Source organism: Genypterus blacodes, unplaced genomic scaffold (assembly GCF_046128005.1).
Source record: "Genypterus blacodes isolate CSIRO-AG114 ecotype Tasmania unplaced genomic scaffold, CSIRO-AGI_Gbla_v1 ptg000156l_1, whole genome shotgun sequence".
Lineage (NCBI taxonomy): Eukaryota > Metazoa > Chordata > Actinopteri > Ophidiiformes > Ophidiidae > Genypterus > Genypterus blacodes.
The window spans coordinates 6120080-6136045 of NW_027466957.1; the positions used below are offsets into that span (position 1 = coordinate 6120080).

Genomic DNA, 15966 nt, shown 5'->3' on the forward strand with positions numbered 1-15966 from the left:
TATTATTGTTTTGTTGATTAGTTAAATTTGTATATTTAGAGGCTTTTTGTGACCTTAAAGGAATTGAATGCTGAATCAACTTCAGGGTTCAACATAATATTTCAGGGATAAATAATTATGTAATTTTGTAAGGTTCTGTGGAATTGTAATGTCGTATGTCTTCTAAAATCAGATGAAATCATACAAACCCAAATATCAATGGGAACAAACAGTCAAAACAAAATATCAAAACTATACAAAGTGTTGAGAAGATCACACTGGGCTTGTGATCAACTTCATCAGTTTATTTCAGTAATAGGAAACTTTGGTGACATTAGTAATATATCATAATGAATCTGTGCAGTCGCTCTTTTTTTGTCTTTAAAAACATTTGATGATGTAAGTTTGACTGTTCCGTTCTCTTTGCAGGTGTGTTCAGGTGCTTGTGGGAATTTGTAACATTCAAGACTTGACTCATTGTCTAGTTTCTTTCTTATTTGACACTGACATGTTTGAAGAGCTGACAGGATGGCAGACGTGTGGTGAGGCCCCAGGGTTTGGAGAAATGTGCTGATTGACAAATTTAGCAGAAAAATGGGAAGAAATAACTAAAATGCTGTGACACTCTAAACGCAACAGCATGTGTCTAATCTGAAAAGGTAACAATAAGCACAGGAACCTGCCACCATCATGTACACACCTACATCACATAAACAGCTATGATAAGTCATTTAAAATCCATTCAATGATGGAATAAAGTTGACAGGAAAGCCTCATTAAACCACAGTAAGACATTAATCATGAAGAATTTATTACTCATAGAGATGCATTGGTTTACAATAATGGTAAATTTATATGATCTACTTTTACAAGCTCAGTCAGAGCATAGTCAGAAATGTTCATGATGGGGTGTGAAAAAGACCGACAAATATAAAGAAGCTACTTGTTTTTCTTTAAATCAGCTGATTATGACTGGATACAAATATATCAGATAGAGGAGGAGAATCTTTCATAGAAGTGAAGTGCTAACCGCTCATATTCCCTTTGGCTTCTTTGCTCACCGTGGTCCTTTGTGCGAGTACAAAACAAAATAACGGACAGTTTAACCACAGGCCTTGTAATTGTGATCTCACTCTACTGTACAGAAAAGAATCGAGAGCCTGATTGAAGACACAATAAGAAATGCTGATACATACAAAAATTACAGTGGTTATTGTGGGTGAAGCGGGTGTGTTTTCAAAATCTTTTGGTAATACAGAATCACACTGGCCGTGGGGGGGGTTGGGGGTGCGGTGGGGGCTTTGCAGCTCGGGCGTCAGGGTCGGGGGGGCCTGGCGGTCAGAGAGAAGGCACACGGTCGAACTGGAGGTTTATCCGCTGCGTGCTGTGGTGGTCTTCATCCGCGTTCATCTCTGGGCTGTGTCCGTGCTCGTCCATGCTCTCCGCCGACTCGTAGGGATAATTTTCACAGATCTCCTCGTCCTCCTGCTCTTCTTTGATGCTGGAATGGGGGGGGGGGAGGAAACACACACACACACACAGAAACAAACATGAGAATCTGTGACATTACATCGCCACCAAACACACTGACTTGACGTACGCGAGGTCAAAGGTCTTGTTCATTGACGCTCGGGGTGAACTTTGCACACTTACAAAGCTTGTGGAGGAGACTGAGTCGCACTGCTGTCGCTCTGATATCCAGATCCGTTAGCAAAGGCTCCGTTCATCTGCTCTTGGAGAACATGAGGCAGGGAGTGCAAAGGGATGCTACCCATGGACGAGGCGTTAAACAGAGGGTTGTCTGGTCCACCGCCAAAAAAGCTACATTCCTACGATTCAGATCAAAAAACATGTCTTACAATCAAAAACAACAAAGCGGTGACAATTTACTGCAGTATTAGGACACACACTCTTTGCTTATGTTACCTGGGGAGAGGAGCCAGCTAAGCGATGACGGTTCTTTAGTATAGATCTGTTAGGGGATAATACAACAAGTTACACTTTACTGAATATCATCTGTATGAAAGCACTGAGAGCAAGAATCTGTACTTTAATAGTGGAGATCGGAGGCCTTAATCCGGCCTTAATCCTGTGTGAATGTGCGACACACTCGGGCGTGTTTACAGTAAATGCTGTGTGCGGGTTATGAGGTGATGTGGATTAATGTGAGGCGCCTGGCAGATTTCCAGGGGGCTGTGGTGTGACGTATGATGACACGTACCCGTTACCGGTGGTTTTCTGGGGCCTCCGTCTGTGGAACTCGATCTCGTCCACCGTCCACACGGCTCCCTTCACGTTTTCCAAACGCACAAAGCATTTATGGAGGCTGAGGTTGTGCCTGACAGCATTCTGGAAGATGAAACGGGGGACAAAAACAGGAAATGTAAACACGATTCCCCTGCATTTCCCGTATACAACATGGAATGAGATCTACAATGGGACGGTGTCGATACCTTCCAGGTGGCAGCGTTGCGCCTGAAATAGGCAAAGTTCCTCGTAAACCAGTTGTAGATTTCATTTAACGTCAACTGATTGCGAGGCGACTCGAATATTGCCTGGAAGAGATGAAGGATGTGAGTTAAGACGATTATAACAGTTATTAAATCAACGCTTCGTGTTGGCTCAGGACTCAACATTACCTGTCTTATGAGAGATGCATACGTAAACGGAGGCCTGACTTCTGTGCTCAAGTAGAACTCCTTATTATCAACGATATCTGTTCAAAAGGAGATGACAGGTACTCATTATAGATAAACATCATTCATTTCCGCGGGGCATGTTTATGGCCTGAAACCTGCTGTTATCTCGTCGTCACCTTGGCTGACTGAGCGGCTGTATCGCCTCCGCACAGGGCTTCCGGCGAACATGCTACTAGGAGTGAGGACAGAGGGGGAGTCGGACAGCGGCGTCAGCGGGGTGGACGGGGCCGTAGCGCTCTGAGACAGGCTCATGGGAGGAGTGCCTTTGGGCAACGTCGCCTGGGAGAACGACACGTTAGACGCCAGATTCACCTTAAAGAAAAACAAAAAAACAACAAAGCGGTTTAAGTCGGGGGGGAAAACGTCAGCGTGTCTCCCAGCAAAACAATATTTATTGTAATTGAGGGAAGTAAAGCTGTGGCTGGGACTTACAGGCTGCGCTGCCAGTTTGGGTTCAGAGGATTTGAGATGAGCCATCATAGCTTGAAGTCGCTCTTTATCCTTTTTCAGCTATAACAGGGAGGAGAACCAAAATAGAAGCTGAGATTCAGTGAATTCTCAGTTTGTGGTAAATGAAGAACGTGAGATTCGGTGTAGAGACGGCTTCTCTCCTGGCATCCCCTGACGTGTTATTCCCCAAAGACATCACTTCTGTTTTGGAGTCTTGGTGTGAAATCACACCGCCACTGCCGGCGGCTGACAGGCGTTCATTGTTAGGATGTTTCAGCAAACTTTAAGACTTTTTAATATGTTTTACAGCTGAAGTTTAAAAACGGCACGAGCGGCGAGTGAGCTGTGAACCCACGAGTGTCCTACCTGCAGTTCCAGCTGCTGCACCACTTGCATCTGCACGCGACACTGCGCTGTGCTCTTGTCATCCAGAATGTGTTCGCTGTTCAGGTGTCTGTGGAATAAATCTTTATTAAATGATGCAGGTTTAAACAGGGATTTGCGAGTGAACTTTGGCGTCTGTGTCTTTAATCCGCCCGGCTTTGGAGTTCTGCGTGGTTTCAGCACTCACTTGAGAAACGCCTGGAAGTCTCCGAAGACGGTCTCGCATCCGGGCCATTTGCACATTCCATTTCCATACAGAGGATGGCTGTTTTGCACGCCGTCGTCCAGTGACCCACTGCGAGAAGCACGACAGCGAAACGTCAACAACACGACTGGACAACCTGCCTCCTTCGCTAAGAAATCAAAGCAGGCGTCCCCGGAGTCAAAACCGCCCGACACACCTTTCTTTCCTTTTCAAGAGCGCGTGGTGTCCGTTGGTGGCAGACTGGCAGGCTTGGCTGGAAGAATCTCTGCTCTCTCCGGCGGAGGACAGGACGCCGCCGTTCTCACAGGCTGAAATTACACACGTATACAAGCATAATGACTGTTTGATGCTACGGTGGGATTCAGTTTTTATATCAATCAAAATAGCTCACGCCTTGTTTGCTGTGTAATTACATTAAACCACCTCTGCACCTCTCCACATCTGCACTGCAATGTTACCCTTTGTTCTGGTCCTAGTGTTCAATTCTGAAACACGCACGCACGCACACACACACACACACACACACACACACACACACACACACACACACACACCTGGGGCCGGGGATAGGCTGGTGGGCAGGACAGACGGCAGGACAGACAGCAGCCCTTGTCTCTGCAGGTTGAGGAGATGCTGCTGCTGCACCTGAAGGAGCTGCTGCTGGATGACGATCTGCTGGGCCGCCAGCTGGGACAGAACCAGGAGGGAACAACATTAGTTTGAGCTCTAACATGAGACCGTATTGCTCTTAATTCATGATATGGGGGAGGGAAGGAGAGTGTGAAGGACTGATGGACATGACGGCGTTAAGAACACGAGGGACACTGAAAGGGCCGACGTACTGCAGACTCTATTTCAGAGCAAAGTCAGCTGAATTCAGTCACTTAACGGGTGTAGTTAATGAAATCAGCTAATCTCTTTATCTAATTTCAGAGGAAAATGTACTATGGACTCAAACACTCAAAGTCAGGGTCTTGTATCAGGTTTGTCCTTACTAGACATTAGATCATAAGACCTGCATCTGTGTTGACAAGATTCCACAATTCTCTTTGGGGTGAATTTGATTGGCAACGCTTGTCAACAACAGCACTGAGTGAGACAACACTTTTTATTTGCTGCCAAACTTACTGGGACTGATCCTTTGTGTCTGGCTTTACCTCTTGACTGACCATCCCGGCGTTCTTCTGTTGCAGCAGCTGCAGATTGAGTTGCTCCTGCTGATTCTTGAAGACCTCTTGAATTTGTTGCTGCAAGACATATCGATTCATTTTTCAGTAAGTAGAATCGCTGCGCCGACTCAAAGTACAAACGCTTGAGAGCTTTCCGTTCCCCCCTCCCCCTCCTCCCCCATACCTGGTGTAACATGAGCGCTTTTTGCTGCTGGAGCAGAGCTTGGAGCTGCTGAGGGCTGAGGATCTGTTGGTGTTGCGGTGTAAGCTGCAGCTGTGGAGCCTCGGCTGGTGGGGTCATCATGGGCAGCGACACTGGGACCTGCATGGGATGGGAACAGAACGCTGATGAAGGAGCTTGCAGTGGCAATCTAGCTTGCTTCGGTTCCTTCCTCACTGTAAATGTACCACTTGTTGTAAATGTTCCTTTAAATGTTTAATAAGAAAACACAATTATGATGTCAAGCTCTACAAACAGTGTCCGACTCCAAAGCTACTTAAGTAAACAACAGTGGCATCACCTAAACCAACAATGTTACAACGTTGACGTCATATCTATGCATTACCCCGTTTTGCGTTTTAGACTAAAATGAAAGTCGTGAACCTGAATGAAATCATCAGTAACAATATTAAATTCCTACTTTTAAAAGCAGTTTCTTTCAAAGTGACACACACACACATATACGTACACATACGTGCTTATTCTGCCATCAGGAAGTGAACTTTGTCTGGACTTGACCTGGACCTTAAACGTGACGTTCTAGTTGATAATTAAACCTGTCATGCTTTTGTTTTTCTCTTCTATTGCAACAATGAGCTTCATGCAGCATTTAAACACAAACTTCACCACAGATTTGTTTGTTACGTCGGATAACAGAAAAGCTCAGTTATTATTATTATCCTCATTATTCTTCGCAGGCAGTTTGCAGGTCAGTTCAGCTAAACTTAGACATGACATCATTCAAGCTCAAAAGGAAGCGAACAACAACAACAACAACAACAACATCTGGTGTCAGGGGACGTTCAACTCAACAACAACAACAACAACCCGCCCTGCCACCACAGCGACAACAACAACCCCCTCTGCTAGCCTCCAGTCATTACCACACCCTCCCCCCCCCTCTCCCCCACTCCCTCCCCTCGCCTGTCAAGCTTGACAGCTGCGGGGATGTTTACAGTAAACATAAACAGAGCAATCAAAAATTGCAGCGAGATATAAATAATGAATAACAAAAGCACACACAGAGTCTGTTTACCAAAACAGAACTCCAGACTCCTATTTTAATTAAGGCCTGAACCACAAATAAACATTTCTCTCCCCGGCCGGCTCGGCTTGGGCTCGGGTAAACAAACTGACAGTGAATTTCACAGAGGCCCTCCGCTAACAACAACAGATGCCTGCTTCCTCGTCGGCCCCCCTATCCCTGAGAAATTCAATGCTGCAGAGGTGGGAAGCAGAGAAAAAACAGGTCTACCCCGCAGACTCTCTCTCTCTCTCTCTCCCCCTCTCTTTCCCTCTCTATCCCTCCCTCTCCCTCTCTCTCTGCTTTGCTGTGGACACCATCAACACAACAACAAGCCTTTCGCCCTAATCCCTGTTGCCATGGCAGCCCGCAAGTCCAAACATCTTCTGTTGTTGTTATTGTCGAAAGTCATCCTAGTGAGCAACAGACTGTAAACACAGGGGCCGGTTCCCGCAAGACTGCTGGAGTGAACTCGCCGCGCTGACTGACAATGGAAGAAGAGGCTGAGACGCTGTGCAGAACAACAAGCAGCCTGGATCTCTCTCACTCTCTCTGTCTCTCTCCACAGAGGGAGAGAGACAGAGAGAGAGATCACTGCATGAATCCTATGGCTCAACCGTGCTACAAAGGATAAATTATACATAAAACCCGAGCCTTGTGAGATACGCTTTTAACAATGCAACCCCTGATTAAAAATACGCCGTGTTTATATGATCTCATACAGACAAACAAGTAGCGGAGTGAGGCGGCCAAACCTGATTTTCTCCATTTAAAGCGCGTCGGGGGATCTGAAGAGAAGAAGTGTCGCTCAGCTGAAAAACGCTCTGCCCGGCGCCTGGCTAACCTAGTTGATGTGAGCATAAACAAAACTACAAACCAATCTCCCCTCCCTCCCTCCTCTCCCCACCCAGCAGGAGTTGTTGCCCCCCCCCCTCCCTTCCCCTCCCCTCCCCTCTCGGAGCTTAGCATCTCTTCCCCCCATCCCTGTGCTCTGCTTAGACATAAACACAAGAAAAAGGGCCAACAAACACTGCAGCCAAACAAACAAACCAGAGTGAGCGCCGGCTATAAGACGTGACCCAGAGACGCCACAGACGTGCCCGTTTCCAGATCCATCATCTATCTGAACGCTGTCTACTGTTAAAAAGGTGATGTTTGGATTCCGGTATGATATGCGTCATCTCCAATGTGAAATTAAAGAAAGTAAGTAAGAATAACAGCTGCCAGACGCTCGACTAAAGAAACCTTTTGTACAAATATTTACACAACCACTCTGTGCAGCTGTAAGGTGCTGTTACACACGAGTTACACGACTGGATGCAGCTCTTTCAGCACACGTCATCGTCTGTCTTGAGTGCCACTATGAAAGCGTACAGGCCAAGTCTGGTGTCGATCGTACGCCAATGAGAGGCGGAATCACAACGGCAAGACTACGCTTTCACTTTGCTGCATCAGAACTACGACAGGCATATAAAGCACTTTATCGCCAGCCTGGAGCTCTTCTCGTGCAACCTTGATAAAAACAAAACAAAAAAAGTCAAAGTCTATATGATTACATGGTGGCGGCTACTGAGACGGCAATGCAGGCGTTTCCTGTCTGGAAATGGCTCTGTGGCAACGTGGTTCAGAAACAATCCCTCGGCAATAGAGGAAAAATAGAACCAATGACATCATCATCATCATCATATGGACTCCGTGTGATTTGTTTCATACAGATTTGAACCCAGTGCTTCTCTATTGCACGTAAGCAAGCGTTGATCTGGCTGGACTCACCCTGAGCGCCTCCTCACACTGGCCGCTCCTCAGTCGACTCTCATTCTCAGAGAGGTTCCAGTTCTCTGTCGGATTAGCGGGACTGCGGCTGTGGCTTGTTTGGTCTGACCCAGCCTCATGCATCTGGACTTCACTGACCTGGGGAAAAGGAATATAAGCGTAAATTAAAGCAGCATGACGATCGACTCGCGACAAAGTCAATTCTCCGAGCAAGAATTTAGAACAGTCCCGTCGGGGGGATTTCAAGTGAAGAACGACGCTGGTATTGCTGTACCCTCCAAGATAAACATTCTCTTGTACAAGTGAGTACAAGGTAGGTCTATTTGTTGAATAACCGATTGCTGCCATGGCTACTGTCAACACAGGGGCCCCGGGTCTGTGTTTATGTGCAAACACATCTTCCTCCTGGAACAATTTACCATTAACCAGGTGGTGCGATAAACGGCTCTGGCAGGTAGCACAATGCACAAGTTGTCTTTTTATGTATACAGCTCGGCCCGTGTTTGAGTCGGACAGCAAGCGCTATAAACAAAAGTAAATAAAGCAGGTAAACAAATAATGGGAGCAGATGGAAATCTACACAGAAACGCTGAACTGAGACCGAGACTGTTTTGCATCAGGAAGGTCGTCTTAATGATCTGCCGTAACCTAGGAACCAGTGCTTTAATCCATCATAGTTGTCATGGAACTTTAAGCCATATTTCAAAGTAGATCACCTTGAATCAAAGACAAAGTATTTCAGGCGTATTGGTGAAGACAAAGACAATTTTTACTAAATGAACTCGCTGAATGTCAAAGGGGTCAATTCTTTTATTACAGCTGCCAGTGTGAGGTGCTGAATAAAGACTCTGTCTAACTGGTTTGGGGAGATCTGTGCAGTGTTCACTCATAGCTGGCTGTGGCCGTTTGTTACTCACACAGGGTAAAATCTATTTCACGAAAACAGGAAAATAAGATGACACATCCTGTTTACTTTTGGTTTCAGGATTGGGTGTGGAAGCAAACGGCAATTGTGTTCTTGTTGACTAATTTGAAGTTACTGAGGTGGGGTGAGAATCAGTTTATGGTCCATTATCTGCTCAAACCTTATGGAGCGTTAACAAGATATTGTAGATTATGAAAAATGGACAGCGTTATTGTACAATAAACACAATCTTCAGGATGTTCTGATTAATAAATCCATGCTGAATATTCCTACGTGTTTCTTTATCACCATGACAACTATACATCTCTTTCATATTTGCCTTTGAATCACTTTTCTTTCTCTCTCATTTATCTCTATTCTCAACAACGATTGCCTTCAACCACGACTAGGCGATGGCTAAACGCTGAATGAGTCGAATTCGATAATGTAACCAAATTCCCGACAGAGTAAGCAAATGAACTTAACAACAAACAAATCCCAACGCCGACATGTAAACCCCTTCGCCCCCCCTCCCTCCCTCGCGTTCTCTTTACCTGCTTTCAGTCACTGTAGTTGGGCGATAATCCTCTAATTTGTGATGTCCTGCGTTTGGTCTAAATCGTCCACAGTTCAGTCATTTGGGCTGGACTCGATCCGTCCGAGTGATTCTAAATGAAACATGGCAGGAAGTTAAAATCAGCTTAAAAAACTAAAAAATGTGGAAGGCGAGTGCGCGATATCTAATCAAAGACATTTACTAAGTTAGCTCGTGAACGCAACACACATCCGCCCGTTCCAATTTATTTATTTAGAGTTTATGTAAAATCTATGTACTGTTTGTGTGTCGAAATCTAAAGCGATCACCGTCTAACTACTGCACCAAATGAATGGAACCATCCGATAACCTTAGCTATAGCAGTCAGGGAGAATTGTTATTGACTTTAACTTGGCAAATAAATGAAGCAAACATGAGCGGACTGTTCTCGGCATTTGAATTGATCTTAAAACGTTAGAATGTCTTAGTCGTTAATTCAGACTGACAGGAAGGCAGTTTTTTCAAAGGGCGACATGAACATTAACAGTACAACAAAAGCTAGCAACCTCCCTGTAACGCTAGCTTACGACGAACCATTCTTTCGTCTCTGGTTTGCCACCTGGTGATGTAACAGTCCAGCCAGAGATGATTCGGATTAGATCAAACTGTTTTTTCTTAGCGCAATGTGAAGTGAGCGTTGACTTACCGAAAGATACAGCGACGGACAGTGTCGAGTTCGGACAGGGTGGGAAGGAAATCCTCTCAGCAGTGGCTTCCTAGGTAGTTAGCGAGCTAGCCACAAGTTGCTAACAGGAGGCGGGGCTTACGTAAAAAGTAAACAAAGCTGACGTCATGCTCACACGCGTTTTTATATAGTCTTAAATGTGGTCACAAAAATGGGCAAACAAATCTTGAATACAACTGTGTGTATTTTTAGGAGATCATCGCTGTGGAAAATAGTATAGTAAGTGTAATTAACATACATTTTTTTATTTACATATTTGTTCTCATATTGGTTCATGTTTCGTTTTTCTTTGACATGGCATGATTTGAGATGCATCTTGTCGATTCAAAGATAATAAAAACCAAACTGTAAGAAGTTAGAAGCATACATTTTTCGAGAACTGTTTGTGAGAGATGTCTCTTGATGTCTTTACTCAAACTTTAACTCTAATTTAATGCTTTCCCTACAACAATTGTCACATTTTCGCCTGCAATTAAGTATTAAAGAATGCATTCAAACTTCAATTTAACTGCTTCCAGGCGTCTCTAGAATTCAGTTGAAGTAGGCTTTAGTCCAAAAAATCCACTAGGGGGCACTGTGGTGCAACTAGACATAGCTCCTCCAGTTCAGATGCTGGCACTGCAGGAGCACTCTTGCCATGTAACATAGGGGATATTGGGGATGTACGTGGCTACAGAGACGTTATCGAACGGTATGTCATCGAAATATTTTTTTTTTAAAACAGTATTTTAGATAGAATATCATATTTTAAAATTCGATCAACCAAATCAATCATTTAATCAATGTTATCTGTAATAAGTAGTAAGTAAGTAGTTACCTATAGTAACATAAATTAAACTGTCTTGGAATTGTAACATATATCAGTGATTTCATATATGTGAGTTCACGTGAAATTCGTATTGATTTCGGTAACGTTTATCATATCTATCATTCCATAAGCCTTACTGGAAGAAAGAGTATCAACCAGTTCCTGGGCCTAATGAGAGTGGACCAACAGCAGCCCAAGGGAGCAACTAATTAGAAAAGTGCATTTATATAAATCCATTAATACATTCCAAGTGTTCAACTAATTAGGATTAACCTATAAAGTAGAGGGTAACACTTACTCTAGAAGTGGCATCAAACCAGCGTGTGGTTAATCACGTATTTGGATCTGAATGAACCACCAGAGGGCGACAAAATACTTTTAACTCAAATATTGGTTTACCATCTGTAACAGGCAAAAACATTATGGGAATCAATAAACGATTAAATGTATTTATGATTTATTTATGTTTCATTTATAATTGAAAAATGATTAACTAATCTTCAGAACTTGAAGTCATGACAGCTCATGGCCCTGAAAATAATGACCACCTATTCTAGAAAAACAGACTAATCAATGTGTATTCAACACACTAGTAACATTCCTTTAACATATGAACAGTCAAGACAGCAGTAAGGGGAAGTAGGCGTCTTTATTTTTACCCAAGATGTGCAAAACTAATACAGAAAAACATGACTGGATACATTTCCAACATGCTGGACACAGATGAGTGTGACATTCTAAACTGCTGGTAAACGCAAGGCACCATCCATGGTCGAGAATCGGCTACAAGATCAGAGGTCAACTGTTTACGTGGTACAGTATGGTTAATCTCCTATAGTATGTGCTTTTACATTATTACATGAACAACACAGGAACATGCAATAAAGCAGTGTTTGGCAAAGATAATGGTCTGAAAACTTCCCTCCTGTGTACAGTTTTGGCCACCAGCATTATACATACTTACAAGTCATGGCAGCAGTCTCACTGTGGTTTTCAACGCATACTCTCTGTAGAAATGACTTCAAATGCCCATATACAATGAAAATCTACCCAGTCCCTCATTCATGCACGCTCTCTCTCACACAAACAGACAGGAAAGGCGCCTTTGGTGAGACGTAAATTAACATAATCCAGTTCAATTTACTACATTTCAATAATCGATTTTAATTTTGAGCAATACAAATACATCCTACGACATGTAAAAATACAAAAATGCTTTGGATTAGAGTGATTACACGACGAAGTAGTACGTAATCTCTCAGTCTGTGATTCAGGGTTTCGTGACCCTGAACGCATCACTTTACCAAATCCTGAAGTGTTTTTTCAGTTACACTCAAACAAGTGTTTATCAGTCCCTCCAGGAGATCCAGATTTCGTGATTGCATGATTTTTTTTTCAAATCGCTTATTAAAGGCTTTTGTTTGTTGTTGATCTCTTTTACGGCTTTCACATGAATAGATTCAAACAAGTGACTTGTAATAAAAATTATGACAAAAAAATTTAAACAATGTGCCAAAAGTATTATGTAATCAGAACTACATACGACCGTTGAGGGACCATCTGATATCCCACAGAACAGTGTGCTTGATTTAGAATCCAAGCTTAATCAAATTAAGCATTACACTTGCAAATAAGCGCCAAAACCCAAAGAGAGGAAATGATTGCATACATTTCCCAGCAACTATCAATCGTCTTTCTCGTGTACTGAAGTCATCATTGTGTAACAACATATTCCTCTGACATTCTACTCATAACCTAAGGATGAAAATAAAACAAAAAAAACAAATGTGCAATTTTCTGCTCAAATATGACTTGCAGTGTACTATGTTAAGTTTTGCTTGTATAGACAGCAGTATTTAGGCTGTAACACACAAAACAGACAATAAGAATGGACTAGAAAAGCCTTGTATTGCATTGTGAAGACAAAGGTTTTGCTTTGTGGAACTAGACTTCACTCAGAGACACAAGCTGAGATACAGTGTTGACAAAACCACACAACATATTGTTGTTCTAAAAAAAATGGCTGTACATGACTTGCTGTTTTGGGTTTGCAAAATTCTGCAGTATAAAAAACATACAAACACAGCTTTCGCTAGAATGAAAGGATTTTTGCTTCCTGTTGAAATTAATCTTTTTAAAATGCACTCATAAATGATACTAGTGCTCAGAAGATGGGGAATTCCATATTACATGGGCAACATTTTGTGGTAATGAACATCATAAGTTAAAACAACAGGAACTTGAAATCAATCGCTGCAAAACGTGCCCGTATATTATGTCCCTTAACACATTAATACGAAAAAACCAAGATATCTCACGTGTCAAATGTGTAAAATGCACTAATGTCTTGGTCGACCTCCTTCAAAGGCGTGGTGCTCCTCATGTGCTGAAACAAACAATCAAACATGTCACAAACGCTTTTTTGTTATTGTTTCAGGCCATTCAATAGTCTTAAACCGTGACGTCAATGTCATTACATGAAGGTAATACTTACGCTTGTAAAACACTGCTTTAAAAGATATTTGTGGAAGGAGCTCATAAATCCTCCCAAGGATGTTTGCCTCATTAGCGCAGGAAGCGTTTCCATTCCAGACCTGAACCACATCTTCTCTGTCTCTGACACTGACACTAACCCCGACTACTTCATCATCTGGAAGGACAACACAAAAAGGAAAATTAGACTGATATACTTAGTGTTGTATGCCCCCGTAATAATAATAATAGTAAGAGGAAGAAGAACATCAAAATTATATCAGTCTCATAGACATTTGGCAATTTCTTCACCTGATGAAAGACGTTTGCACAGAATAGGATTCTATTTTCACATAATTACCTGAAGAACAGTAATCTGTGAACTGTTCCCCGATTGTAGCCAGTAGCAACTCCTTCCAAACAGCAGGCTGTAATTATGACGACAAATTTGTGAAGCAGTCATGAAAGCAGTAAGGAATGATTACATATTGACCCCGTCAGGTGACTTACAGTGCCCTCTTTAGGAACTTTCATTTTCCAAACACCACCTTTAGCATTGCTTTCTTCTTCCCTGTGTGCAAACATGAATGGACACCGCCATTGTTAATCAATATCCAGCAACATGAAAGCGCCCATATCTCAAGGTTAAACTCACCAAAGTGGTTTTCTTTCTCCTCTCATTAGATGATAGCTGCATCTCAGTGGCAAGCTGGACACCCCTGGGATGTTGTTATAAACTCTCCAAAAGTTCTACTCCAACACAAAGGTAAACAGAAGACTGACAGGTTAAAAATAATCCAAGTAAATAATATATAAATATCGTAACTGATCATTTATAGTGCTTGCAATTTTCAAGCAATATAAGGACAGCGACAAGAAAAAACCAAATCATCGTTCAACAACTTGAAGAGCCTTGAATTCCACAATGAAATTATAGAAGAGAATGTGCTTTAACTCGTTTGTACACGCAGTATGCAGGGCTGACTGCACGGATTTTCAAGTACTTTGGATAATATGTAAATATGTTACATTGTATCTAGTGGCGTCCATTTGACCAAAGGAGAAGCCACAAAATCTTATCCTGGGTGTAAATATGAAACTGTTCATAAAAGTCAAGTCCAAGAATGCAAGTGTGTACTAACACGTGTGCCTGCTGTGCTCACGTGTCAAGATCTTACCTGGACGGTCTCCACAGTGTAGATTTTCTTCAAGTTTGACTCACATTCTGCTGCTGTTGTACCTGGCAAAGATCTGTGAAAAGCAGATGCAAATGTTCAATCAAATTGTATTTATGTAGCTCCACACACAGTGCCACACACATTCTTACACATTTGGAATGGTGTGAATGCAGTTTTCTCAGAGTTGAATTACCCAGGCGTGTTTCAAGAGAGCTGTCCTCAGTTTGGACAGATGAAAGGGGCGGATCAGGTGACAAATTAGTCAGTAAACAGTAAACAGCACTGACCCCATTTGAACAAAGTCACTGTATGACTTGTACACACCAGGGGAGATTATGGGGCATGTGTAACTGTCATACATTGTTATTATCATTATTTATCACCACTTTAAAGAAGTGTAAAGCCATCCTCACAATGTTTATTGCCAAATGTGGCCTTTGAATACACATCAACACTTAGAGCTAGTTTGATTAATGGCAACATGAGGAAAAGACAGTGACTCAACAGGTTTGGACCAGAATCACCTGCGCTCATGAAAAAGTGTTCAGGGTCAGACTAAAGTTAGCCCATTAAAATCAGTTCCAGTTCATAGACTCGGCCGAATGATTAATCACTCATTACTACGCAGTTTTGTTTATTTTAAGATCAGAGTCAAACAGCGGGCTTGTTTATGTAGGTCAGACAGATAAAAACACGTTGTAACAACACTATTATCAATCGGTTCTTCATTTTCAGCCCTCAACACATAGATGTTGCATTTGAAAGTCAGAAATAACGCCAGCTCGAATGTAAACTACACCAGGCCTCGGTTCTTTTCTTTGTTCCTAGCAACAGTTAACCAACTGCACAATGGCTACCAGCGTTTACAAACACGAGAACGGCGGTTGTTAACTACTAACTAGTCTTACCTATCGAGCCAGAACGTCCAGGGTGAATGTAAAGGCAGGACGTCGTTTTCTTTGTCAATTGCAATGTCTTCAAATTCTGTGTCGTTAATGAGAATGTTGTGCTCCTTTAGCAGAGGCGGGCTGGACGACGTGCTCATCAGCTGTAATGTGGCGGCAGCTGCTGGGACTGCCATCATGATCGCAGAACAACCACAACTACTCACTGTGTCACAAAATCTGTCAGATCTCCGGAGAGGGCCGTCAATATTATATGTGTGAGTTGTTAAGTAAAGCTGACCCAGATCAGCTGCTGACTCATTGGTCGCTGCACAACAACAAGGAAGAAAAAAACCGGTGACGTCTGCCGAGTGCTACAGCTACGGCGCAGCGCAAAGATTCACGAATTAGTACGTAAAAGAATGAATATTTTTAGATGTAAATATGTGCATAAGTGCGAACTGCACTTGAGTAAATTTTTGAGCTATTTGTTCGTTCCATTAATGTGCGAGTCTGGTTCAAATTTATCTAAAACAA

The 15966-nt window shown here is 42.8% G+C and overlaps 2 protein-coding genes across 2 annotated transcripts; both read right to left on the bottom strand.

Annotated features, from left to right (window-relative positions):
* Positions 1-755: 755 nt before the first annotated feature.
* LOC143013254 (forkhead box protein P1-B-like) lies at positions 756-10157 on the bottom strand. Its single transcript, XM_076166811.1, has 17 exons — positions 10049-10157; positions 9362-9475; positions 7904-8041; positions 5071-5208; positions 4875-4964; positions 4272-4404; positions 3914-4025; positions 3700-3807; positions 3495-3582; positions 3111-3188; positions 2795-2990; positions 2619-2695; positions 2433-2534; positions 2201-2328; positions 1906-1951; positions 1633-1808; positions 756-1480 (listed from the first exon to the last, which is right to left on the bottom strand). Exons 3-17 carry the CDS (start codon positions 8024-8026, stop codon positions 1318-1320), a joined length of 1758 nt encoding a protein of 585 aa, XP_076022926.1. The 5' UTR covers positions 8027-8041; positions 9362-9475; positions 10049-10157; the 3' UTR covers positions 756-1317.
* Positions 10158-11525: 1368 nt separating this feature from the next.
* eif4e3 (eukaryotic translation initiation factor 4E family member 3) lies at positions 11526-15769 on the bottom strand. The gene is made up of 7 exons (XM_076166423.1): positions 15454-15769; positions 14546-14618; positions 14023-14117; positions 13878-13938; positions 13729-13795; positions 13390-13545; positions 11526-13281 (listed from the first exon to the last, which is right to left on the bottom strand). The coding sequence occupies exons 1-7, from the start codon at positions 15627-15629 to the stop codon at positions 13235-13237; spliced, it is 675 nt and encodes a 224-aa protein (XP_076022538.1). The 5' UTR covers positions 15630-15769; the 3' UTR covers positions 11526-13234.
* Between the last annotated feature and the right edge of the window lie 197 nt (positions 15770-15966).